This window comes from Xyrauchen texanus, chromosome 24, assembly GCF_025860055.1.
Source record: "Xyrauchen texanus isolate HMW12.3.18 chromosome 24, RBS_HiC_50CHRs, whole genome shotgun sequence".
Taxonomy (NCBI): Eukaryota; Metazoa; Chordata; class Actinopteri; order Cypriniformes; family Catostomidae; genus Xyrauchen; species Xyrauchen texanus.
In genome coordinates this window covers 38,412,407-38,440,380 of record NC_068299.1, presented here as the reverse complement: position 1 = coordinate 38,440,380, position 27,974 = coordinate 38,412,407, and the positions used below count along the sequence as shown (strand labels likewise).

The following is a 27,974-nucleotide window of genomic DNA, read 5'->3' as shown; positions in this document are numbered from 1 at the left end:
TGGTGACAGAAGCTTCCAGTGCACAACAATACAAACAATACCAAAAACAGCAGCAAGACATAGATAATAAATACAAAAAATATATATATATAAGTATACATATAAGTATATACACACAGAAACACACCTTCATACATACACACACACATACGTAGTGAAAATCTAAAACAAATCTGTTATATAAAGCACAAAAATACAGTACGTTATGTACAGTGCAAAAAGTTTTTTTACTTAAACTGTGTATTGAACATAATTATTGTTCAATGGAACAGCTTTAACTGTTTATGAGATGGATAGCCTGAGGGAAAAAACTGTTCCTGTGCCTGATGGTTCTGGTGCTCAGCCAGAAGGCAACAGTTAAAAAAGGTTAAAAAAGGTTGAAGGGAGGGCAGGGGGCAACCAATAATCCACTTAGCAGTTCGAACTGTCCTCTGATGTCTTCTGATGTCTGATTTTGTAGCTGCACCAAACCAGACAGTTATTGAAGTGCAGAGGACAGACTCAATGACTGCTGAGTAGAACTGTATCAACAGTGCTTGTGGCAGGTTGAACTTCCTCAGCTGGTGAAGGAAGTACAACCTCTGATGGGCCTTTTTTCACAATGGAGTCAATGTGTGTCTCTCACTTCAGGTCCTGTGAGATGGTAGTGCCCAGGAACCTGAATGACTCCACTGCTGCCACAGTGCTGTTTAGAATGGTGAGGGGGGTCAGTGTTGGAGTGTTCCTCCTAAAGTCCACAATCATTTCCACCGTTTTGAGCGTGTTCAGCTCCAGGTTGTTATGATTGCACCAGTGAGCCAGCCGATCAAACTCCTTTCTTTATGCAGACTCATCGTCATCTCTGATGAGGCCGATGACAGTAGTGTTGTCTGCAAACTTCAGGAGCTTGACAGAGGCGTCCTTGGTGGTGCAGTCATTGGTGTAGAGGGAGAAGAGTTGTGGGGAGAGCACACATCCCTGGATGGCACCAGTGCTGACCGTACAGGTGCTGGAAGTGAATTTCCCCTGTCTCACAAGTTGCTGCCTGTCCTGTCAGAAAGCTGGTAATCCACTCACAGATAGACATGGGAACAGGGAGTTGGTTTAACTTAGTCCAGAACATAGCTGGGATGATGGTGTTGAAAGCTGAACTGAAGTCCACAAAAACGATCCTTGCATATGTCCCCGGTCTGTCCAGATGTTGCAGGATATGATGCAATCCCATGTTGACTGTATAATCCACAGACCTATTTGCACGATAAGCAAATTGAAGGGGATCCAGAAAGGGTCCAGTGATGTCCTTCAGGTGGGCCAACACCAGTCTCTCAAATTACTTCATGACCACAGACGTCAGGGTGACAGGTCTGTAGTCATTAAGTCCCATGATTTTTGGTTTCTTAGTGACAGGGATAATAACTGAGCGTTTGAAGCAGCATGGGACTTCACATTACTCCAGTGATCTATTGAAGATCAGTGTGAAGATGGGGGCCAGTTGGTTAGTACAGGATCAGAGGCACGCTGGTGAGACGCCATCTGGTCCAGATGCCTTCCTCATCTTTTGCTTATGAAAGACACGGCACACATCATCTTCACAGATCTTGAGTGCAGGTTGAGTAGCAGGAGGGGGGTGAAGGGGGGTTGCAGGAGGTGTTGGTGTGTAGTGAAGGTCAGAGTGGGTGTGGGGTGTGAGATTGGGCCTTTCAAATCTGCAGTAAAACACATTCAGATCATCAGCCAGTCGTTGGTCCACCACAGGGCTGGGGGTAGGAGTCCTGTAATTAGTAAGTTGTTTCAGGCCACTCCACACTGATGCAGGGTCATTAGCTGAAAACTTGTTTTCCAGCTTCTCAGAGTAGATTCATTTAGCCAATCTGATTTCCTTATTCAGCGTGTTCCTGGCCTGATTATACAATACTTTATTCCCACCCCTGTTAGCGTTCTCTTTGGCATGGTGAAGCTGTCTTTGAAGCTGAGTTTTCCTGTAAACCATGGTTTATCATTGTTGAATGATAAAAACGTCCTAGTAGGGCAGCACATGTCTTCACAGAAACTGATATATGATGTAACAGTATCTGTGAGCTCGTCCAGGTCTGTAGCTGCAGCTTCAAAAACACTCCAATCAGTGCAGTCAAAGCAGGCTTGTAGTTCCCACTCTGCTTCAGTGGTCCAGCTCTTTACAGTCCTTACAACTGGCTTTGTTCATTTTAATTTCTGCCAGTAGGTCGGAAGAAGATGAACCAGACAGTGATCAGAGAGTCCCAAAGCTGCACGTGGGACAGAGCGATATGCATCCTTTATTGTTGTCTAGCAATGATCCAGAATGTCCCTGTCTCTGGTGGGGCATGTAATGTGCTGTCTGTATTTGGGATGTTCACGTGTGAGATTTGCTTTGTTAAAATCCCCAATAATAATAATAACTGAGTCCGGGTATTGTTGTTCGGTGTCTGTGATTTGATCAGCCAGCTGTTGCAGCGCTATGTTCCCAGACTCGTTTGGAGTGATGTAAACACACACCAGAATAAACTAGGAAACTTATGTGGCGAGTAGAAAGGCTTACAGTTAATAAAGAGCGCTTCCAAATTAGGACAGTACATACTCTTTAAAGTTGTTACATCTGTACACCAACTTTCGTTTTCTCGTTTTCCCGTTAACTCCTCAATGCAATCTGCTCTGAACAGCTGGAAGCCCGGCAGATGTAACGCTCTGTCCGGAATGGCTTCACTCAGCCAGGTTTCTGTGAAGCACAGTGCAGCAGAGTCTGAAACGTCCTTATTTGTATGTGTGAGGAGATGTAGTTCATCCGTTTTGTTGGGAAGAGAGTGGAGATTCGCTAGATGAATGCACGACATTGCTGTTCAAGCGCTGACAGAGCTTGACCAGCGCGCGGCTCGTGTCCCTCGCCTGCGTCTCGTAGCACGTTTAAACAACACAGCTGCGCCTCTGACTAAAATGTCCAGCAAAATGCCAGAATATTAAAAAACCGGGAAAAGATTATCTGGTATGTGCTGCCGAATGTTCAGCAGTTTGTCCCTGGTAAAACTGACTGGAAAAAGATTACTAAACACAGGACAAACAAACAAATATAACAAAAGAATTGGAGAGCTCCACACCGAGGCGCCTTCATTGGACAAACACAAACAAGCAATACAAGCAAGACATTATTTTCTCTCTTTCAATTTACTGCAGTAGCAAAGGCACAGGGGTCATCCACTGTGCCACTGATTGTTGAACAGCCACTAAAAGTAAGCCAAGAGCAGCATCTAGTGTTTACACATTGCGCTATAGGAGTTAGCCATGCATTAATTCCTCTGTCTGCCCATCTAGTGGCTTGGGAGCAGTTGTAAAATGTTTCGAATTGATGTCATTCGAATGATAGATCATGGTCCTATCATGGAGGCTTGCGTCCCATTCTGGATTTGAGACATTTGAATTTCACTCTAAGTACAGCCAGGGGACTGTTTTGTGACAGTAGATTGAAGGATGCTTATTTCCATATTGAAATTGTGCCGAAGCACAGGCACTTTATCAGATTTGCTTTTGTGGGTCCTTCCATTTAAAAAAAATATATAATTCTTGCACTACGCACTTTCATGAAATGCATGGATGCAGCTCTGATGCCCTTGAGGCTTTGTTTTATCTTGACTATTTGTTGGTGTTGGCTTCCCAACACAAGATGTCATTCTCAGCCATTTGAGAAATCTAGGGCTGCGAGTGAATCTAGACAAGTGCATCCTGTTGCCAAGGCAACAGACTATGTTTCTAGGTATGAAGCTAGACTCGTGGCCGATGCAGGCATGCCTGTCTCCAGTTGTGTTCTGTCATTATGCCAGTGTCTAGCGATGTTCAGAATGTGATGTGTTCTCCCTGCAAGAAAATTTCACAGGCATTTGAGACTCATGATTGCGGTGTCCGCTGTCATTCCCCTGGGCTTTTTTAGTGATGGATGAACTCCACAAAGGGACTTCAACCACTGAGTCATGCATGGATACTGCCAGGCTTTGACAAATTGACAGATTCCTCCTCCATGGGTTGTGCACTGTGCATGCCAGCCACTGGATTGACACATACATTGTCTGGAGATGCTCATGGTGCTGCTCATGCCATGCTGAGACTGGCACATTGTATCCTTCTGTGGGCACAGAACAATGTATTTTCTCTACAAGCCACACATGATCTGGCCAGTTGAATTTAGGGGTGGATCACCTGTCCAGACAGGGTCTGATACCCAGAGAATTGACATCACATCCCTCAGATTGTGGATCAAATTTGGAGGAGGTTTGACAGAGCGGAAGTGGACCTGATCGCTTCGAACAAGATGTCACACTGTCCCCTCTAGCTTTCTCCTTCGCCCCTGACACCAGTGGGCATCAGTGCACTTTTATGGAAGTTATGGGTGTTGTGCCTCAACGGGTGCTATTTTGAATGATTGTTTATCCCCCACTGTGATTGATACCATTCCAAAGGCTAGAGCTTCATCAACAAGGAGGCTATATATGTTTAAGTGGTATATTTTCACTTCTTGGTGTCCAACACAATGTGTAAATCCATTTCACTGCCCTGTTGGTACAGTGCTGGAATTTTTTGCAGGAGTGTTTCGTGGCCGGGGTTACCCGGACAACACTTAAAATATACGTTGTCGCTAAAGCAGCTGAACATGTGCTTATCAATGGAGTCTCTGTTAGTAGACATCCTCTTGTCTCTTGTTTTATGCATGGTGTAAGCAGGCTTAGACCTTTTGTCCTGTCCATGGCCCTTTTCAATGTTCTGAACAAGTTCAGGCTGTATACAGGGGACTGTTGAATTTTTTTCATTTTATACCAGATATTTCTGCACCAAGCAAAGTTTCAGTACATGAACAGTAAGTCTGTTTCCATTATGCTCTAGTGTAATGAGGTGCTGCCTTGCCTTATTGTATGTTTACTGTTTCAATACTGTTACAAATGTTGCCTATATGCTTACAAAAAATATATCCAATTGGAACAGTACTAGTTAGGAGAAGAAATTATAAAGTTAGTGAGCGAATTTGGGTTTGTGTCGGGTTGAGGCTTATAATATGACAGTGGCCAGGCCACCTGGTCATGGGTACGGCCAGGTTTGGGTTTCATTTTAGGCCCATGCAGAACTCTAGTGCTCTCGGGTGCCCCGTTTGAGCCCTTGACAAAAGTTATTGGTAAGTTTTTGACTCTTTAAACAGCCCTGCTAGTGGCGTTGGCATTATTTAAGAGAGTCTGTGATTAGCATGCCCTGTCGATCAATCCCTTGTAGGTGAATTTTGCACCAGGGTGTTCAAAGTTTGTGTTTAGACCTCGTTTGGGCTATTTGCCCAATTTTGTTTATTTAATTCGCAGACCATTAATTTAAAGTTCTTCTCTCTTCCACCATTTGAGTCGGAGCATGAATTGTTACATATGCTTTGCTCAGGTTGGGTACTGCAAATTTATGTTGACTGTACTAGCCTGTGGCGTAAGTCAAAGCAGTTGTTTGTTTGCTTTGGTGGCAGTGTTGGGTGTAATGCATTACTAAGAAATTAATTACAGTAATTAAATTACTTTTTCTTTGAAAAAGTAAAGTAAGGGATTACTGTTAATTTTTCATTAATTTAATTACAGTTACTTTTGATGTAATTGTTTTAAATTCTGTATGGACTATAGAACAATTCTATATAAAACAATGGTGAATTTAAAATCAAAATTGAATGTCTTATGTTTTAAATATGTTTTCAAATTTTACGCTGCCCCCTTAAATTCTTTGGCCAGTTCATGAATAATTTATTTTATTTTGTATGATTTATTTGAAAGAATTAAAAGAACAGTTTCAAATCTATCCTTGTATTTTTCATCTGGTCGAGGCTGATAAGGGTTTTTGAAAGTTATTACTTTTCAGACAAAGTAATTAGCACTGTAATATAATTACACTGTAAATTATGTAATTAGTAGTTAGTTGTTAATTACCTTTTAGAGTAACTTACCCAACACTGCTTACGAAGTGTGCAGTTTAACTTCACCTTCAGGTATTCAAGCCCATTCTAGGAGGGGCATGGTATCCTCATGGGCTTTGGCTAGAGGTGCATTCTTGTGGCAAGGTGGTACTCTCCATATACATTTGTTAGATTTTATAATCTGGACGAGGGTTTGACTCCTGTTCCTCTCTGTTGGAACCGGAGTAAATACATAATTAATTTTATTCTGATGCTTTTGCTTGCTTGTGCACCGCTGTATGCTTGCCACACAGGCTTAGAGAGTGGGCAGCTATTGTTTGCATGGCGTGAATGTATATTGTTCCCATAGCATTCATACGAAGCTCGAGTTCCACGAAAGGGAACGTCTTGGTCACATATGTGACCTTGGTTCACTGAGGGGAACGGGATGCAGCGTAGCTTGCCATATTCTCAAGTAACTGCATAGGCTTGTGCTTTTTACAGAAAATCTGAATCGTATGGAGCGTTGCTTAAAGGGATAGTTCACCCAAAAAATTTTATTCTCTCATGATTTACTCCAGGCATCACTTCCTTTCTTCTGCAAAATACAAATTTAGATTTTTAGAAGAATGTTTCAGCTCTGTAGGTCCTCACAATGCAAGTGAATGGGTGCCAAAAATGTGTTGCTCCAAAATCCATATAAAGGGAGCATAAATTTAATCCATATTCCTCCAGTGGTTAAATCCATGTCATGATTTGATAGGTGCGGGTGAGAAACAGATACATTTTTAAGTAATTTTTATTTTCAATTCTCCCCCCCTACCCAGTTAGGCATACAGAATGTGCATCACCAAAAACAGAAGAAGGAGAATGTGAATATTTATCTGTTTCTCACCAAGTCATCACGAGTACTTTATGTGCCCTTATGTGGATTTTGGAGCTTAAAAATGTTGGCACTTATTCACTTAAATTATGTATGGACCAAAATAGCTGATAAATTCTTCTAAAAATCATTGTTTGTGTTCAGCAGATGAAAGAAAGTCATACACATCTTGGATGGCATGAGGGTGAGTAAATGATGAGACAATTTACATTTTTAGGTGAGCTAACCCAATATGTGCTGTAGCAGCCAATAATGTAATAACTACCGTTAACTGCCAAGAATGTGATACATTTTTTATATTTTTTATTAACCCTGTCAATAATGTAAGAACTTATTACATTATGGGCAAAAAGTTATTTAGTTATTGGTGCAGAAATGTTATTACATTATTAGTAAGTTATTACATTATTGACTTTTATTACATTAAGAATGGAAAATGTATTTCGTTATTGGCAGTTTTTACATTAACGGTAGTTATTACATTATTGGCTGATACAAGTGCCATCAGCCAATAAATTGGTGTGATTGTATAAGGGATTCAGACCACGTGACACACAGAAGGTGTCCCATAGCATGGTTCAGGGGTGTCAAACTTTTCCTGGAGGGCCACAGTTCAACAAAGTTAGACCCTAATTAAACACACCTGAAGCAGCTAATCAAGGTCTTCAAGAGTGTTTTAAGATTACAAGGAGGCATTTTGTAGCAGGGCTGAAACTAAACTCGGCAGGGCTGCGGCTCTCCAGGAACTGAGTTTAACACCCCTGCATGGTTTATCAACATTGCTTGCGTATTTAATTATTGAAGGAGGGTGCTCGTCACAGGCACAGCATAATAAAAGGACAAAGATATTTCTTCACAAAGCATCCATGTAACTTTACAACTGTTTATTAGTGAGCTAACATGTAGTGTTAGATAAATACTGGCTAAACATTCTGCATATTAACTGTGCACATATTAGTTAACCTCTAGCAATGGTCTTGTTCTATGATTGAAAATGATTTTATGTTAGTAATTTAGGTGTACCAACAATCATAACTCAAAGAAGAATTTCATTATTATGAGGTAAAAATGAGGATCTACTCAGTCACTGTCTGTAAGTTCCGTCAGAAAACAGCGTGAGGCGCACTTGAGCATATTTAGAATTTTCGGACATACAAAAACAAAAAAATCTCATTTTGATTATTGATGAAAACTGGGACATTGTCAATGTTGCATTGTGTCACAGCAATCATTTGGGGGGGAAATTTATGTTTCTAGTATTCTTGTTTTGAAGAAACATCAGGGGACACTCCAAGTTAAATTTATTTGGCCTTATTTATATTTACATTTATTCATTTGGCAGACACTTTTATCCAAAGCGACTTACAAAAGAGGAAGAACATCAGCGAATCATCTTAGGGAGACAGTGGTACAAAAAGTGCCATATTACAAAGTTTCACTATCATCAGAATAGTATACAAAACAGATTTAAGTGCAACAAGAAATGTAAATTTTTTAAATTTTTTTATTTTTTATTTTTTTATTTAGTGACCGGTTAAGAGCTTTTGGAAAAGATGTGTTTTTAGCCGTTTTTTGAAGATAGAGAATGAGTTAGCTTCCCGGATTGAGTTGGGAAGGTCATTCCACCACCGTGGTATGATGAAACTGAAAGTCCGGGAAAGTGTTTTGGTGCCTCTTTGTTTTGGTACGACAAGGCGACGTTCCTTAGCCGACCGCAGGCTTCTGGTGTGAACGTAGCTCTGCATAAATGTTTTTAGGTATGCTGGAGCAGACCCAGTGACTGTTTTATATGCCAGCATCAGGGCCTTGAATTTAATACGTGCATGAACAGGCAGCCAGTGGAGAGAGGCAAAGAGTGGTGTAACATGTGCTCTCTTAGGTTCATAAAAGACCAGACGTGCTGCTGCATTCTGGATCATTTGCAGGGGTCTAATAGCACATGCAGGAAGGCCTGCAATGAGAGCGTTACAGTAGTCCAGTCTAGTTATGACAAGGGACTGAACGAGCAGTTGTGTGGCATGTACAGAGAGGAAGGGTCTTATCTTCCTGATATTGTAGAGTGTAAATCTACATGATCTTGCAGTTTTTGAAATGTGGTCTGTGAAATTTAGCTCATCATCAATGGTTACCCCTAGATTTCTGACCGTTTTGGAAGGTGAAACTGTAGTTGGACCCAGCTGCACGGTGATGTTGTGTTCAACAGCTGGGTTGGCTGGAAAGACAAGGAGTTCGGTCTTGGCAGGGTTGAGTTGAAGGTGGTGTTCCTTCATCCAGGCTGAGATGTCTGCCAGACAGGCAGTGATTCGAGCGGTCACTGTGGTGTCGTTGGGCTGGAAAGACAAGTAGAGCTGCGTGTCATCAGCGTAGCAGTGGTAAGAGAAACCATGTGACTGAATGATGGGTCCCAGTGATGTTGTGTATATGGAGAAGAGAAGTGGCCCAAGCACTGATCCCTGAGGTACCCCAGTAAGTAACTGGTGTGGCTTGGATACTTCCCCTCTCCATGCTACCTCAAAGGACCTTTCTGAGAGATAAGAGTTGAACCAGTCAAGCACAGTTCCAGTGATACCCAGTTTAGAGAGGGTGGAGAGTAGGATCTGATGGTTGACTGTGTCAAAGGCAGCAGAAAGGTCCTGCAGAATCAGAACGGATGATCTGGATTCAGCTTTCGCCTGTCTCAGCGACTCGATGACAGACAGCAGGGCAGTCTCAGTGGAGTGTCCACTTTTGAAGCCTGACTGATTGTCATCCAGCAGATTGTTCTGTGAGAGATAGGCGGAGATCTGATTGAAAACTGCCCTTTCAAGTGTTTTTGCCATGAATGGGATGAGAGAGACTGGTCTGTAGTGTTCTATCTGTGTGGGGTTAAGTGCAGGTTTTTTCAGCAGTGGGGTTACTCGAGCCTGCTTAAATGTAGTGGGAAAAGTGCCTGCAAGAAGGGATGTGTTAATTATGTGTGTAAGTGCCGGTAGGATGGACGGAGAGATGGCCTGGAGAAGGTGTGATGGAATGGGGTCAAGGGAACAGGTTGTGGGGTGGTTGGAGTGGAGGAGTTTTGAGACCTCAGTGTCAGTTAAAGGAGAGAACATAGGAAAAGAAGGGTTGCATACAGGAGCCAGGTGTTTGACAGGGTGTGGTGCTGTGAATGTATTGCTGATGGCTGTAACCTTATCAGTAAAAAATGTGGTGAATATATCTGCTGTCAGTGATGTGTCAGGTGGTGGAGGGGGAGGGCAGAGAAGTGTGTTAAATGTTCTAAACAAGCTACGAGTGTCTGTGGTGCTGTTTATCTTGGTCTGGTAATATGAAGTTTTTGCAGTTTTAACGTTATTTGAAAAAGTTGCAAGCAGAAGCTGATATTTACCTAGATCAGCTGGATCTTTAGATTTCCGCCATCTCCTCTCAGCTGCCCTGAGATCAGTCCGATGTTCACGAAGGACGTCAGACAGCCAGGGGCTGGGTGGTGTAGTCCGTGCTGGTCTAGAGGAGAGAGGACAGATATTGTCTAGACAGGTTGTTAAAGTAGAGCTAAGTGTGTCTGTGGCAGTGTTTACATCAAGCATGGAAAATACATTTATTGTGGGAAGAGAGGCAGAGACATCAGTGGAAAGGTGAGAGGGTGAGAGGGAACGGAGGTTACGGCGAAAGGAAACCAAAGGTGGGGTCGGTTTTACAGTGGATGGGAGAATCATGTTGAATTGAACAAAGTAGTGATCAGAGACATGTAAAGGTGTAACAAGAATATTAGAGGTGGTACAGTTACGTGTAAAAATGAGGTCCAGCTGGTTGCCCGACCTGTGAGTTGCTGTGGTGTGTAGTCTTTCCAAGTCAAATGAGGCCAGAAGAGTATTCAGTTCAATGGCCTGGGGTTTGTCTTGGTGTATGTTGAAATCACCAAGAACCACAAGTGGCCTGCCATCCTCTGGCAAGGAGGACAGCAGGACATCCAATTCCTCAAGAAAGCTTGTCAGCTGACCTGAGGGGCGATAGATGACAACAACATGTAATTTTGTGGGTTGCATTGTAGTAATGGCATGGAATTCAAAAGATGTATTGTTACATAGTGAAGCCTGTGGTGAAAAAGTCCAGTTATTATGAATGAGCAAACCTGTTCCCCCACCCCTACCAGTATGTCGAGGGGTGTGGGAGAAGGAGAAGTTGTTGGAGAGAGCAGCAGGTGTTGCTGTATCCTCAGGACGTATCCATGTCTCTGTCCTTATGTGGGTCCCTTAACTCTTGAGGCACTTACAGTACCTCACGTTATGAATGCTGTAGCATAATGGTATTAATCCTTGTTTTTTCTACTCACTATAATAGTATTTTGATGCTGCATTGTGACTTAAATCATGAAGCATTTAATGTTTGGATTAAAATAACTATGTAGAAGTGTTTTATTTTAAGTTAAAATGCTCACTATTTGACACATTTTGGGTGAATGTTGCTATAACTGCATATACATTATGACTTATTAGTCATTAAAAAGCCTTTTACTGATTCTTAAGATAAGGGACAAAACATGTCCTATGAACAAAAGTCCTCTTTATGTTAACAAATCAAGAAATAATGAAAAAGTTAAATCTAATGGAAATGTGTGCACGCAGGGCATTTATTACTTACATTTTTAAATCATTTCATTAGAATTTTTTAAAATGCATGCTCCATACTTGGAAGCACATGCAAATTAACCTGTCCTCAGCAAGAGGTCAGAATGCTAATACAAAGTGTTTAAAAATGCAACAAATTCATAAATATGAATATTAGTTGAAAGGTAGAGATCTGAAAGATATCAAACAATACATAAAGTAAAATTGTAATTATATTTTCCATATAAAATTGCCTATCGAAGTTGTGTTCTTATTTTGCATCAGCTCTGTCAGATTGTTTTATAACCCTGAATAAATCAGACAACGTCAGGGTAAGCTATAACTACCCCTTTCCCACTTCCTGCTCATGGTAGACATGCAACAGTAGGACACATGGTCTGGTAATTTTTATTTCCCTATCTGTCACTCACTCAATGTTGTGCCGATCTTGGGAGCCCCAAATAAAAGGCCAATGAGAATTGGCAAGTGGAATTTGCATGCCACTCCCCCAGACATACTGGTATAAAAGGAGCTGGCTCGCAATCACTCATTCAGATTTTTTCTTTGGAGCCAAGCGGTTGATTCAGCAGACAGCTGTACTTCTCTGCCATTCACCTCGAAAGAAGCGAATTCCTGTTGGATATACGCCGCATTTCAGCTGCTTTCTCTCCTGCTGCAGTGATTGCTGCAGAGTATGCCCCTGGGCTCTTCGACAGCTTAAAAGAGAATATATATATATATTCCTGCAAAAACAGTATATTTCCTCTAATTGAGCAAACACATTGACTTGAACGTCTTTCTAAGGACTTTAAAGACTTTTCTAAAGACTTTTCTAAACATGTTTGGTCCCTTATCTTAATCTGTTTAAATATGCCCTTCTGCATTTGTGTAGTTTCTAATTGCGGTCATTATCTCTCCACCGCTGACAGACATGATTGCTGCCTCATGTGTCTGGCCCGTATTCACGTTGAGGAAGCCTTCGTGGATGGTTCAGATACTCACTGCGAGAATATGAACATGCAACGTTGCGGTCGCAGTTTCTTTCTTAAAGAGGACAGCCACTTCAGCTGGACCTTCTACCTAAGGGTACGAGGCCAGCCCGGTTGATGCTGGAGGCGATTTGGTGGCTCCAATGGGTTTGGTTCCGCCGGGTAATCCCCCGTGGTCCACTCATTCCCCAGCACGCTCGTTCATTCCAATTCTGTCAGTGGCAGCCTAATGACTCTTTTGGTGATTGTGAGATGGATGAGCTTTCGATTGCTGAATTGGAGAGTGCATTGGTGATGTCGGATGCCGAGGACTCGACTGGAGTAGCATCCTTGGGTGTGCCCGCCCAGTCTGAGGTCGGCGCGAGTGCACCTTCCACCCACACCTGGGCACTCGCGGCTCACTTGGTTCCTGGGGTCGGGGCGCTGCTCACAGCCAGGGACCCCCCCCGGTCCCTTTCTTCCCAGAGGAACAGTGGGAGACAAAGGTCATGGCGCTAGGAACGACATCTATAGCTGAATCTGGTTCGAGATGAGGCACACTTACAAGGCACGTAACCATCTCCCAGATCTGCCTATTTGGCGACACCATCGAGGACTTTGCCCAGCAGTTCTCGGCGGTGGAGAAACAGACTGAGGCGATACATCACATTTGCCCCAGTGTGGCCCGTCTGTTCACCGAGGGCATCACCCTGCAGTGGTGAATGCCCAGGCGGATACACCCCAGGCCAAGGCGAGTCCTCGGCCCGGCATAGAGCTCCCTGCAGGAAGCTTAAGTGGTCTACCACTTGCGCTGGTAAACACGATTAGTCAGGCCAGGGCTCCCTCCATGAGGCTGCTGTATGCCCTGAAGTGGCTATTGTTTGTGATGTGGTGTTCTTCCCGATTCGAAGACCCCCAGAGATTTGCAGTCGGGTCAGTTCTTTCATTCCTGCAGGAGAAGTTGGAGGGGTGGCTGTCCCCCTCCACCTTGAAGGTGCACGTAGCTTTTATAGCGGCACACAATGATGCAGTGGAAGTTAAGTCTCTTGGAAAGCACTACTTGATTATCAGGTTCCTGAGAGGTGCCAAGAGGTTGAACCCTCCTAGGCCTTGCCTCTTTCCCTCATGGGACCTCTCCATGGTCCTTCTGGGCCTTCGGAGAGCCCCGTTCGAACCCATAGAGTCTTGATTTGAAGGTAGTCTCATTGAAGACCGCCCTCTAGACCATGCTCACTTCCATCAAGAGGGTCGGGGACCTGCAGGTGTTCTCTGTCAGCGATACTTGCCTGTAGTACGGTCAGGAAGACTATCATGTAATCCTGAGACCCCATCCGGTCTATGTGCCCAAGGTTCCCATGACCCCCTTCAGGGATCAGGTGGTGAGACTGCAAGCGCTGCCCCGGGAGGAGGCAGACCCAGCCTGGTCATTGCTGTGTCCGGTGAGTGCTTTGCACATATACTTGGACTGCATGCAGAGCTTTAGGCGCTCTGAACAGCTCTTTGTCTACATTGGCATGTTACGCACCCTTCAAGCAGGATGTGGTCTCTGTGAGGTCTTTTTCCCCTGAAAGAATAGGAAAGGAAAAGAACACCTTCACCAGCACATATATTGAGCTTTAAATGGCCCCAGGCAAATAACTAAATACTCTGTGTAGGCCATAAGGTGAATTAGGAAAAAGTGGCTAGAAAATGATTTTCGTTCCCACACCTGGGCACTACTTTTTAAATGAATTTTTGCATAGACAAAACCATTATCGACTTTATGTTAAAAGTTCTCTGCAAAATACCCTGCAGTTTTTTGTCACAATCCATAAATGTATATAATTGTGAATTGGAAAAAACAAAAATCTTATGCTGCTGGTTTTGTTTGTAACTTTATTTATATATATTTTAGCAACACAAAATCTCTCTCAAACTGACATTTATACATGTACCTAAACACTTGAGACAGGTTTTGGGGCATTATATACTCAAGTGTGAATGCAGACCATGAAATATGGCACATTTGTAGAAAATATGCTTCAACTTCACGGATTGGCACTAAGCAAAATTAAACATAAACATTATAAATTTAGCAAAACTATGATGTTTTATACATAAACATTTTCAGTAGGTACTGTGTAATCACAGAAAGATACAAATATAAGCACATTTTGGCCCAAGTTGGCTGAAATGACTCAAAATGCTACACTGTCCCCTTATTTTTGAATGCTGCCAAAAAAAAATACAATTCTACAACAGATTCTTTACAGCTCAAAATCAACTTAAATTATAACACAGCGCATATTTACTCATCGGTATCATCCCTATCACTATCAGAGCCATCATCTCATGTAGGTCTTTCTTCTGTTTCCTGTGAAACATTTGCACAATTTTGGCAACCGACATAAATCAGTACAAGACAGTCTTGCAGACATACAGGAACATCTTCCAGTCTCACATTTGCTATGCTTGCAACTGCAGTGGACTGCCTGCAACACACTTTCAGGGGCAGGATTTCTAGTCATCCAGGTCACTGTTAACTCACCATCCTCGAGGTGCCATCCATTGCCAACGGGTGAAGGGGCACACATTATACCTTTCAGAGAATGTATGGAAACCTGTTCAGCTTGGTATTGTGCATCTTTCAGCATCTATGGACTTTACAAAAACATATGCCAGTTCAGTTTGTACAGCAGACACCATGTTCAATTTGTATGTGTTCACCTGTAATGGAACACTTTCCTGATGAAACAAGTTCTGTGGTCCTTGTCTTTTAGACTGATGGTACTGTTCTACAGGGATGCTAGGGGGTGCTTTCAATGAGGAAACTCCCTTCTGTAGAGGTTGTCTGTTTGTTGTTGACACAGGTTCAACTACAGAACTTTGCAGCATAATCCCATTTGTGTGGTGGGTAGTTCCACGACCTGACAGTGTCTCCTCCCCAAAGTCAATATTGTCCCACACAAGTACTGTAGGAACCTTCTTTGAGAATCCCTTTGGTATTTTGCCTCTGCCCTCTACTAGTTGAAGTTGGGCAATGCTAGTGTCTAGACTGACAACTGTGTCCCATGATGCACAATGTCCTAGTCTATTTAGAAGTGACACAATTTGTGATGAACCTGTTAAATGGCGAACCGTTAGACCCAGACACAATGATTTAGGGGTCTGTCTCCGGCCCTTAGATGCAAGATACACAATGTCTTGACAGATAGATATCACTTTTAGGTTCAAATCATCTGGAATATCAACATAATGGGCCAGTGTTGGTTCCTCAGTTGCACAAATAATCCAGGAAATCAGATTGTATAGTTCAGCTGGCACGACAGATTTTGCTTCGCTCACATTTAAGTCATCTGATGTGGGTGGCCACGGGCATTTCATACAGGGAGAGTCACACAGAAGCATCTTTAATATTAATGCCACACTGTAAAGTGTCCTTGTGTCCTCTGCAGTATTGATGGAGGCCATTGAAGTTGGTCTTTGTGGACCAGCTTTTGCACTAGCCCTGTTTTCACAGTCACTTTGGCTAGTTACCTCAGTTGACTCTGTTGTTTCTGTACCTGATGGATGAAGTAGCCTGTCTATCAGCTTATCTGCAGACAATGTCTCAACGAAAACCATCTCACTTATGTTGCGCTTCTTGGGGGAGTGAAACACCAGCTGGGGAAAATCACGGGCCAACCTCCTCTTCAATTTATCCTGCCTGAATCAAAAAGATGAAAGATGATCACAATGGTATAAATAAAGATATATTCACACTGAATTTGTTTTTAAGTTAAAATACACTGTTAACAGATTCTACACGTTATAAAATATGATTATGATTATTATGAATTCCATTTTTGTCAGAAAAAGAATGTTGCATAAACGTTCTTTCCAAAGATGCCAAAGACACTTGTGGTATTCAAATTACCTGTAGTTTGAAGCATCAAGATCTTCATGTTTTTTCACCAGATTTAAAAAGTTCCTTCTTAACGGAGTCATTGTCAACACCTCTTGGTTTACAATTATTCTATGGCGGATGATCCTCTAACAGAAGATCTTGTAGCCGGCATCAAAGGTTTGCTCATTTCTTAAAAGAAAACACATTAAAAACAGAAAAGTTGTATTACTTTATGTGCCATAACTATTGCACAATGGCTTCAATTTTAAATGTAGTAGTATAAATAGTAGCAAATTCTTCAGCAAGAAAATGATTTCTAGTTTCTTCTACCTTAACAAATCACACACAAAAAAAATCTTTTTGAATTACTGGTGCAATAGTTGTGCAGTCAAGACTGTGTTTACAGACAAATCGACAATACAGATGGTCAATGCTTTACTTTTGAAATTATTAAAAATTATTGGGAATTATTAATTATTATTTAATAATATAAAATATTAATAACTCACTGTTCTTCTGAGGTCCCAGTAACTGATGCACTAGACTTTGTCAAGAACCTGGTGTACTGTCTATAACAGGACTTGTGGTATCACACATCCAGAGACACACAGTCTTTGTCTCGAATATGCACAAGAATGCTAGTGTCTTCCTTCATCTCAGCAGCTTTCAGCAACTGGCCTGTAAATAAATAAATAAAAACTAATTAAACTAATAAAAAAATTTGTTAATAGTTAAACAATATTGAGTGTTCTGGCTGTAGCTGTATGCAAAACAATGCAAATCTGTCTCTGACTGTAAAATAAACATTACATAAATTATGTAATTGTAATTGAAAGTTAGCCATGGTACCTAGCATAAGGGAATAAAAGTTCTAACGTGTGTGTGTGTGTGTGTGTGTGTGTTGTTTTTACCTACCTGCTGACGATGTTTCTGCCTGTGAAAGATGGTCCTTCTGGCGTTTGCCTCCCATAGTAATGTACTTGTCCGTTTTCTTACAAATTATGCACAAGGCAGGAAGCACAGGACCAGCACAAGCTACTGGCTGGCCGGTCCTGGACCTAAGTTTCTTTGTCGGACATTAAACTGTAGCGATACTGACGTTACTACCCAGTGGCACAGACTGGCCTTGATCTTGAGTTTCAGGACGCTGTGTGGCCCGTTTCTCGGCTGCATCCAAGCACTTTTTGTCAATGAAATGCCTGTAGCAAGTGGAGTGAAACCCAGCGTCTTCGGGAACATTGTCAAACTTGATTTCTAGACAATGTTTGTATGTTTCTGCTATTCTCTGATTCTCACCTTGCAAACCATGCCACCGTTTGACGCATTTTCTGAATGTATATTGCCTGTAAAATCCTATGTTTCTTCTTTCTTTATGGACGTGAGATGCATGTAGCATTGTTTAAAATACTTTTTACGGACTTTTGAATGAGGTCTGGCCGTAATTTCCTCTTCTTCACTACTCGATATTGACAACAAGGGCGCAGACATCTTGGACTAATGTTTACCTTCATATTAAATGTAAAACGTCTACACCCTACGGCCTAGTGGTAAGAAAACATAGGGAGAAAAGGCTGCAGCTGGCGCGGAAGGCTGCAGCTGGTATTGGTAGCTCACGTTACACAGTTCAGCTAGTTGTGCTGTTTTGTATAGGGACCACAAGTGTCACTACATAGACACAACATCAAGTGAGTGACAAATAGGGAATGTCTCGGTTACTGCCGTGACCTCGGTTTCCTGATGGAGGGAATGAGACGTTGTGTCCCCCTTGCCTCACCGCTGTACTACCCACTGAAATTTCCGGGACCCTGTCTCGGCTCCTCAGCACAAAACCTGAATGAGTGGTTGCGATCCAGCTCCTTTTATACCCATATGTCCGGGGGAGTGGCATACAAATTCCACTCACCAATTTTCATTGGCCTTTTCTCAAAGATCTGAGGTATTTGAGGCTCCCAAGAGCGACCACTAGTGTCACTACATCGACACAAAGTCTCGTTGCCTCCATCAGGGAATGGAGGTTATGATTGTAACCGAGATTATTTTTTATATATTTAAAACAAACAATGTTTATGTCTCTGCTGTCACAGCTTCAACATGTCAACACTGTCATCCCATTGTGATAAATTCTTTTAAGACTTGTGGAATAATTTTGGCAATTTAGCCTAGGTTAGAGAGGCAGCTTCAACTGAGGAAAAAACTAAATGTCTCCAGTGTACAACACAAGGTTAAGATGAAAATATATAGAATTTTGTCATATTTAACTCAGTCAGAATTGTCAGAATAGTGTGAAAACAGAAAATATTAAAAATAAATAGAATATCACTTAACACCATTATTAGATAATTAAAGACTTTACACTCTTGTTGGATGGATCAAATTAAAACAGCATGCTTTTAGTGTGTGACGAAGTTGACAGAAATCGCAGTAAGATTTAAGTTATAAAGTGAATAAATGTCTATTTTCAGAAAAAAAAAATATATAGATATATAAAAATCTGTTCCCTTACAAAGTGTTACAGTTTAATTATTTTAGTCTAGTATCAATTTTCATCCCAGAACTCAAGAATCAGAGCTGCAACAGTTTTCTGTAGTGTGTGACACAAAGCATAAATTTTGCTGTGCTCATTTTTACGATGACCTCTACATTATGGATTTCATTAGCTATGTACTCCAAACAACATTAAGCAATTGATCTCTCACGGCTGTTTATCTGTGATTGTGTCAGGGCGTCTGATAATCCACGGCTATTTCATGCTGTATTCATGAGATGTCTACATTTACGTGTATTTGCTGCTCTTTCCATCCAAAACTATTTACAGGAATGTACATACAGTGTTTGATATCAGTTACTCTTCATCGGGTAGTTCAATGTACAGATCAAGACAGCGAGGTATGTTTGGTTACATCCCATATGAGTGTAATAGTGTCCTTTTGAAGTTCCATGGATTTTGTGCAGCAGCATTCACGTGTTTCCAATTTTTAGGATGAATATTGAGCAGGTAATGAACACAGTGCACAAACCTCTTTTGTCATGTTGCATGTTTCAAGTTTTTGCATTAGAAGCAATAATCTGTGCTGACAAAGATTGTTACGAAGTTTTCTTCAAAGACTTCTTTTCTTGTTAGTTTGTTTTGCAGTTTGTAAAAATCATCACATGCGTACTGTGACCAACTACTTCATTGTTAACCTGTCCTTCGCTGACATCCTGGTCACGATCACATGTCTTCCTGCAAGTCTTGTGGTGGACATCACAGAAACCTGGTTCTTAGGGCAGACGCTGTGTAAGATACTACCTTACTTACAGGTAAGGCAACTGACTTTTATTTACTGATTTGGCACTGTATAACAAAATGTTCCTCCACAGATGCTACGTACCTGTCAGATTTGTAAATTAAATGCGTGTAATTTTGGGAATTCCAAATATTTGTAAATGGGGGCGTGTGCACGTTCATTCACAATTACCATAATCCACTGCCATGAAAACACCACATAAGGAAAGCTTCAGACGTGCTAGTAAATGTGAACAGGGATATACAGAACAGTAATGAAAGGGTTTTAAAATTAAGTGCATTAAAATCATATTTAGGATTTACAAACACGATGGTGTGGTCACAAAGAAACTGAGGAATTGTAGATATGAAGATTTATTGTTAAAACTGTTCAGTTCATGCTAGCAGGAGGAGGTCCACCACCGTTAACATTCACTGGTTCAGTTTAGCGCATCACCAGCATTATTGGTGGAACTTCTCAACTGGAAAAATCTTTAGATATAATCTTATAATTAATATAATGCCTGAAGAAGGTATTTGACAGAAATGCTGTGAGCTAATAAACATTTTCCAGCTAAAGTCACTGTGCTAAGATTTTTCTATTTATTTTATTGCAGTTGTATTGTGAGCACACCAGCTTGTGACATTTATTTATAGGGTTAAAAGCAACAACATTGACCATATCTTCTGAATGCGATTTATCAATGCCTATACTGAATTAGTTCAATCTAAATATCCATATCTAATGAAGAAACTTTCCAACCAATCACATTAAATGGCATTAATTTTTTTATGTTAGAAAAACAATACAAAATTTGGTAATAAACTATACTTTGAATTTCATTTTCACAACGTTTTCAATTAAGTATATGGTGTAAAACTTATGTTGTGTTCTGGTCATTTTGACCCGGACAGTTTTATTTTACTTGATAAATATGGCCGGCCATTGTAAATGATAACTCATAAAAACATTAGTGTTCAGGAGCCTGTCCAAACATCTGCTGAGCACATAGGTGCAAACATAGCGTCCTCGGATATGTGTACACACTCATTCGACCCCTTCCTTTGGTTCTCTAGGCAAGCTCTGAATGTTTGTAAGATTTTTAGTAATGCAGAAAAGGTTCAGTGATTTCCTGGGAATCCAAAGGGCATGTGGGGTTTTGTAGGGTGTGTGTGCGTGTGTATGTGCTCAGACACACACACACACACACACACACACCTGTGGTCAGTCAGGAATATCTGGCCATTAAAAATTAATGCTTGAGGTTACTAAAAACAAAATGTGTTCAATAGGTTATCCAACCATTAGATTATCTCAAATGTGCTTGTGATCAACAGGACACAAACTTATATGCATGGTATTTTATATAGTAAAACTGTCCATAGAAAAATGCTTTTTTTATATACATATTGATTTTCATTAGATAAGGTAGGTAATTTAGGCCTATTGTCAATAATTTCCAAAAGAGACACAAAACCTGTTCTTGTTACTAGAAATATAGTTGAAAAAAGAAAAGATCTCTTGCAATATTTTGTCATATTAATATTTAAATTGGTTTGTCAATTTGACCTGGGAACATAAGGAGTGGTAGCCAATGAGGAACTCAGCACACGGGTTACAAACAAACCACTTCCAACTTTTGTTATTTTTTTAAGGTTAATTTTACTCATTTAAGTTTTAGTAAATTTTTATATTACTTATTTAATTTCACTTCTATCAAAATGTAGTCATGGTAGTTTGTCTGAAAGAACACAAAATGTTCAGGCTGTAACTTATGATTAGTTTGATAATCGACTAATCCAACGATTATTAGAATGATTATTCTGCGATAATTGCAATGATTAATCATTAGCACTTAACTGATTATTCAGTTTTAAGAGTTAAAAGGTTGTATTAGACGTGCTTGCTAACAATAAAGTGGACAAAATAATATTTTAAAAATACCTCTAAATGACATTCAATGAATTAAAGAAAAAAAGATTTGTATTAAATTGAATTCAGTGAAAAATTCACTGTAAAAAAAATCCTATTGTTATCAAGTGTTTTTGTCTTTTTTTCCATTTCAAACTGTCAAAAAAATTATTTACTTGAGAAGCAACATATAAGATATTTAGACTTGCTTTAAGAGACAAATATAAGTGTTTTTTGTATATATTAAGTATATTTTTTTCACTAGGTTATACTTCTGAAAGTGCAGTAAAGACAAAATATACTTAAATTCAAGATCTATTCTCTAAAAGCAAGTCTTAATATCTTATATGCTGCTTCTCAGGTGATTACATATTTTTGAAAGGAATTTTAGATATTTAAAATATTAGTATTGTCAGATAACATCTAGATTACACAATTGACGTTGTGTTGAATGAAGCGACACCAGGGGTCTTTCTTGAAGGCCTCGGTTACCTCTGAACTCACACACACACACACGCACACCAGAATCTCTCTGTGGTCCTTCTGGGCCTTCGGAGAGTCTCGTTGAGCCCCTACAGCCAGTCGAGCTGGAAGCCCTCTCTATGAAGATGGCACTCCTGACTACGCTCACGAAATCCATCAAGAGGGTTGGAGACCTGTAGACCCCTGCCTGGAGTTGGGTCCAGACTGTTCTCACTTGGTCTTGAGACCCTGACTGGGCTATGTGCCCAAGGTTCCCACGACCCCTTTAGGGGTCAGGTGGTGAGCCTGCAAGCGAAGCTGCCCTGGGAGGAGGCAGATCCAGCCTTATCGTTGCGGTGTCTGGTTTTTGATTTGCGCAACTATTTGGAGCATACGCTCTAGATAATCTGAGCAGCTCTTTGTCTGCTTTGGTGGGCAGCGGAAAGGGAATGCTGTATCCAAACAGAGGCTTGCCCACTGGATCGTGAATGCCATCATGCCGGCATCCTAGGCCCAGGCCATTCCCGCCCATGATTAATATATTCTGTGAGCAAAAGTCTCCAACAATAGTGGAGTTACTGCGATAAAGTTATATGATTTGTATTTTTGTTTTCTTTGTTTTTATTGTCTTTTTATAACCTTAGAAAAGTTTGTTAGATGTGAAATTAAACAAATAAATAAACACATACATGCATAATTTGCCGGTGGTGTTAAAAGTCAATTTAATTTCTTTAAATAATGTTGAAATATTTTTACTGGAAATAAGACAAAAATACTGATTAAGAATGTATCTATATTGAAATGAAGTTTGAAATGTTTTCAGATTTGACATCTTTGATCACATCTATAATTTGTGACATGTCAGTAGACCAGATTCTGCTGCTAGAGGCGATTTGCGCTTTTTCAAGAAATTGCTTTGCTTACACATCTAACTCACATCAACATCTTAAAATGTTTGAAATACTCTTTGAGATGCCTGATCTGTTTTGGAAAAAGTTTCCCATGGAGATATACTGCACTACATGAAAGTGTGGCATCCCGCCAGGGTAACCTCATAAAATATTAGTCTATGTCTTATGGACTGAAGTCATCTATATATAACGGTAGCCAAATGGTACATGATAGCTGTGCGGTATGTGTAAACCTCAATCCCCTGGCTTCAAGAGGCACACTAGTGACTGATGCCAGAGGCTGTAGCATTTAGGCTCCTCATTTGCACACCTGCCTCCCATGCTGCTGACACCAGTTTGAATCCCGCTCGGAGTGTTCGAGCAGGACCAGTTACATATATGCTAGTGTACTTTTAACACTTGACTCAATTGATCTGAATATGGGTAAAGAGGGGCCTTTTAGCTTGATCACATTTTGTATTTCCTTAAATGGTTAACCATCTTTAATGGGCAGTAAAGAATTCACTTTTTTAGTTTTTTATTTGATGATTTTTGATGAACTTATTTCACAACCACTGTAAAATGACAGAAATCTGAGGTAAATCTAGTTATGTTTATAAAAAATTTGCTTAATGTTTGTAAATGTTACATATAATGATTTATATTGTGATAGTGTCAGAAATGTCAGAAAATGAAGAAAGTAATTCAAAATAATTTGTAAACATTGTTTACAGAATCAGGTTTCCTCTGTCCCAATTTACTGGAGTCATACCGAGGTGATACTGGTAAAGTGGGCCAGAATTTTTAGACATGACCAGCCCATCTGACACCAACAATCATGCCATAGTCCAAAAATTAGATCAAATTTTTTCCCCCATTCTGATGGTTGATGTGAACACGTACATATGTATCTGCATGATTTTATGCACTGCACTGCTGCCACACGATTGTCTGATTATATAATCACACAGATTATTTTTGGTGTCAGATGGGCTGATTTGAGTATTTCTGTAACTGATCTTCTAGAATTTCCATGCACAACAATCTCTAGAATTTACTCAGAATGGTGCCAGAAACAAAAAACATCCAGTGAGCTGCAGTTCTGCGGACGGAAATACCTTGTTGATGAGAGATGTCAACAGAGAATGACCAGACTGGTTTGAACTGACAAAGTCTACAGTAACTCAGATAACCACTCTGTACAATTGTGGTAAAAAGAATATAATCTCTGAATGGTATTCTGAGATGTGAGTTGGTGCTGTTTTGGCAGTACGAGGGGGAGCTATACAATATTAGGCAGGTCATTTTAATGTTGTGCCTGATCAGTTTATATACACTAATATATATATATATATATGGTAGGATGTCTCCAAACTTAATCAAAAGCAAAAATTAGCACAAATAAAAATGGAGATCTTGAGTGCACTGTAACTCATTTAGGATAAAACCTTCTTCCAAATGCATAAATGTGAATGTAAATGAAATAGTTGGCCTGTGCTGGTAAATGCTGCAACTTCAGCATTCTACTGCTAAAAAGCTTTTCTCTCTATTTATAGTCAATCAAAAGTAGCCTTGTATTCTATCAAAGTAAAGTTTTCTGCAAGCCATATGGTTTGGTATTAAATCCAAAGAGACAGATATTTCAATAACAGTTTGGGATTGAAATAGTTTTTGGACGCAGCTGTCGAACCAAGTGTGAAATCACCCTAAAACCCTAAGAGTATCATCTGTACCTCACCAACAAGTAATCAGAATGGGATACCTCAAATGTATAACAGCAACACATTTACTTGGCCCCCATTTCTAGGAAGGACCCAATGTTAGGCTAAATATTGTGGATGGAATGAATATTTCAGCTGTTATCCCCTTCACATTTTGATGGCTACAAGTGCTGTGGCTTCTCCATCTTTGAAAGGCAAGCTTGTCTTCTTGAGACGGATGGCTAAATATTAATGAGAGCCGTGATGTTATCAATACTGAAGGAGCAGCTGTGTACCAGCCACTTCAAGTGTTGATATGTGTCTGAATCAGTTGTTTCCAATCACATTCATGCTCTTTGACTCTCCAAGAGAGTCACAGTGTGACTGATGTTTGCAACCCAATGTAGGATGTCTGCATCCCGCACAGTTTATATGAGGCACTTAAAAGCTCAAACTTTTTTCATTTGTTGTGTGGGTTGAAGTCTGAACATCAAATGTTGTTCCATTTGAGCAGAGCTCAAATATGGAAAAATAACTCTGATATTTGTTGTTTTGTGTTTGTTGCTATGGATGCCTATTGTTTACTTGAAACAAACATCAGCATATTTAGACAATTTGTACAAATATTCAGACATATCTTCAAAATCTCTTGGACGTCAGCCAATTTGTGTAGAAGGGATGCATTGAAAATAATTTCTTATTGTTTTAAAACTGGATAGTGTTCTTGTAGAAATGGAATTTCAACAGTCCTATACTATTTGGTGCTACTGAAAATCCATTTGTTAATGAATCAAACTGATCCATGCTGAACTACTGCATGGAAACAATATCTGTAGGGTCTTTCATACTGTATATTTTTCATGTCTTTATGTATTGGATGAAATGTTAAGATATAACAACAGTAATAATTTTAGTCTCTTTTCTTTTATCACAGTAGGGTCATTCAATGTCAACTGAACAAGAGGTCTCAGCTCAAAATTTTGTTTTTGATATTTATTTATTTTTTACTGATGAAATATAAACATAAATGATGATGAAAGACAAAATATGAAATGTCATGGATCTATATTTACTGAGAAAGCCATTATTTTGTAGAGGAGTGTCAAAAACGGCATGATTTTCGTGAAACTACAGGTAAAAATACAAAAATAAAAACATTTGGCAGCATCATTTCATTTTTACACATTGAGGTACCTAGGCCAATGTTTTGTCTAAAAAATTGGGGATTCTTTTATTTTTTGGGAAATCTTAATTTAAGGCTCTATATGACTAAATCCCAGAGATTTGGGCTCTCAACGTGGCTCCATTTATAAAGTGTGAAATTTTACCCATTATTAATTGTTGAAAAGAAAACGTTGGTCAAAGTAGCAACAAGTGGTGCTGAAGTCAACTGATTGTAGTAAAAGACCTACCCGTCTCTTTGTAATAATAATAATATAATGATTCTGCCACCTTTCTATGGCTATTTTATGTTCACGTTTTGCTTCAGTTATAGGTGAAATTTGTAATTTTGAACCTCCTCTACAAGTTAATGGATTTTCTGAAAGTTTATAAAAATCTGGTTGACTTGACAATGTGGCGTGTTCCAGTTTAGCCGTCCATCTGGGGTGTCCGACCACCCGTTTTGGGACACAGCCCTAATGCAGAAGCCTTGGGCAATTGCCTTCTCTGTGTCATGTGTATTTTGTTGATTCATGTTTTTCATGTCTTTTATTTTGAAATGTCTAATTTCTGTTATGTGTCATTGGGTTCCCTTGTCATGTGATTTCATGTTTCCCTCCATGTTCATGTGTCTTGTTTCATTTGTGGATTATCTTATTATCTTGTTTAGAGTTCTTTTTGTTTATTGGTTGTCATTGTCAATGTCATGTATTTTACCCTCATGTTTTCAATGGTCTATGGTTAGGTATTGTTGTTTGTAACTTTGTTTGTGAATGTATCATTGTTGGTTCTATAGTCAAGTCAAGTCAAGTCATGTTTATGTTTTGTTTCATAGTCTAACCAAGTCATGTCAAGTTTAGTTAAGGCAAATTCTTGTTTATGTTTTGTTTATATTTAGAGTTAGGGTTTCTGGATAACACGATTTATAATAAACTGCACTTGGGTTCATCACATCATTGTCATCGTCGTCTTTGTCATTGCCAGCATCATTACACTCTGCTTATAGCTAGTGCCAGCCCTGGGTGGTGGCAGTCATAATTTCAGTTCTCTCCATGCCATTTTCCTTATAAAGAAAAACATGCTAAATGTTCATGGAACATATGCTGCCATGATCACTGGTGCCCTTCAGTTTTTGGGGAGTAGCTTTTCTATGCCATTTTCCGTTTGTAATGGCATCACCTGAGCCAACTGACAGATGGAACTCAAGAAATATTTGAATATTTTTAGCAAGGTCTGACATTTTTACGGAAAAACTACAGAATTATTTTTGGGTCATTTCTTCAATGCAATAGCATTTGAAATCTTTAACTTAATATGTTCATTAACAGAATTACCCACTATCATGTAATATGTTATCTGTATCTTGCCTAATAGTATAACTTTTTTGAAAGAGATAAACAAACTAATAACACAATACCACATCACAGAATTCCTCAATTGCTAATACTCACCAAAGTTTGTCACTTTGTGGAGGAAGATGTCATTAACCATTAACCTTAGTGTATATATATATATATATATATATATATATATATATATATATATATATATATATATATATATATATATATATATATATATATATAATCCTGTTTTTGAAAGTCTATGATTCAGGCTTTTTTTGCTCTATGTCCCTGCAAAAAGGGTTGGTTTATTAAATGAATGGCAGCATGTAATAAGAAAATGAAATTGTCCTCTATGCAGATCTGAAATGCAGCTGAGTACTCGCCATGTGCTCGCCAAAGGCATTCATTTTTGTGATCATAACTTTTTGTAACTTCCCCAATGTTTTAGCGAATATCTCGACCTCTGAGTGGACTACATGCTCAATCTAGGTGTTGTTGGAAAGCTGAGATCTATGATTTAAAACATTTCATCAACAAGAACATATTTTGAAGATGATTTGTTTATCATGACATAATATTGGAGTATTTACACCAGCAAGCTCACAGACAAGTAAATAATGTTTCATTATATATGAAATAGGCTAAGGTAAGAGCTGATATAGAGGTTGTGGCTACTTGAGACTTACAGAAGCTGTTGTTTTCTTTGTTGTCTTACAGAGATCTTATTTCACTTACTGATTATTTTTAATATCATTTGAACTGTGTAGTTATGGCAACAAAATTATAGTCTGCATAATCACATTCCTGAAAATGAGTGCTTTCATTTGATATTTGATTATATTAGGGCTTTTATTTTCAAATTCATCTTTTCATTACCACAAGGTGGCAGAGATTTTGAGGACTTATTTTACATATGTTTAAATGCAAATATATAATAGTCTTTGTTTTCGTTTACAATAATAACCTTGACATGAAATAATTTAAAATTGATTACCAAAACAGTATTCCTAAGAAAAAATATTTAAAGGTACAATATGTAATAA

The 27,974-nt window shown here is 39.6% G+C and overlaps 1 protein-coding gene across 1 annotated transcript in view; it reads left to right on the top strand.

Annotated features, from left to right (window-relative positions):
• The window catches only part of hcrtr2 (hypocretin (orexin) receptor 2), an 86,802-nt gene that overhangs the window by 26,095 nt on the left and 32,733 nt on the right, over positions 1–27,974 (top strand). The window contains exon 2 of the mRNA XM_052089694.1: positions 19,317–19,495. Within this exon, the coding sequence (XP_051945654.1) occupies positions 19,317–19,495 (179 nt within the window). The remainder of the gene's footprint in view (positions 1–19,316; positions 19,496–27,974) is intronic.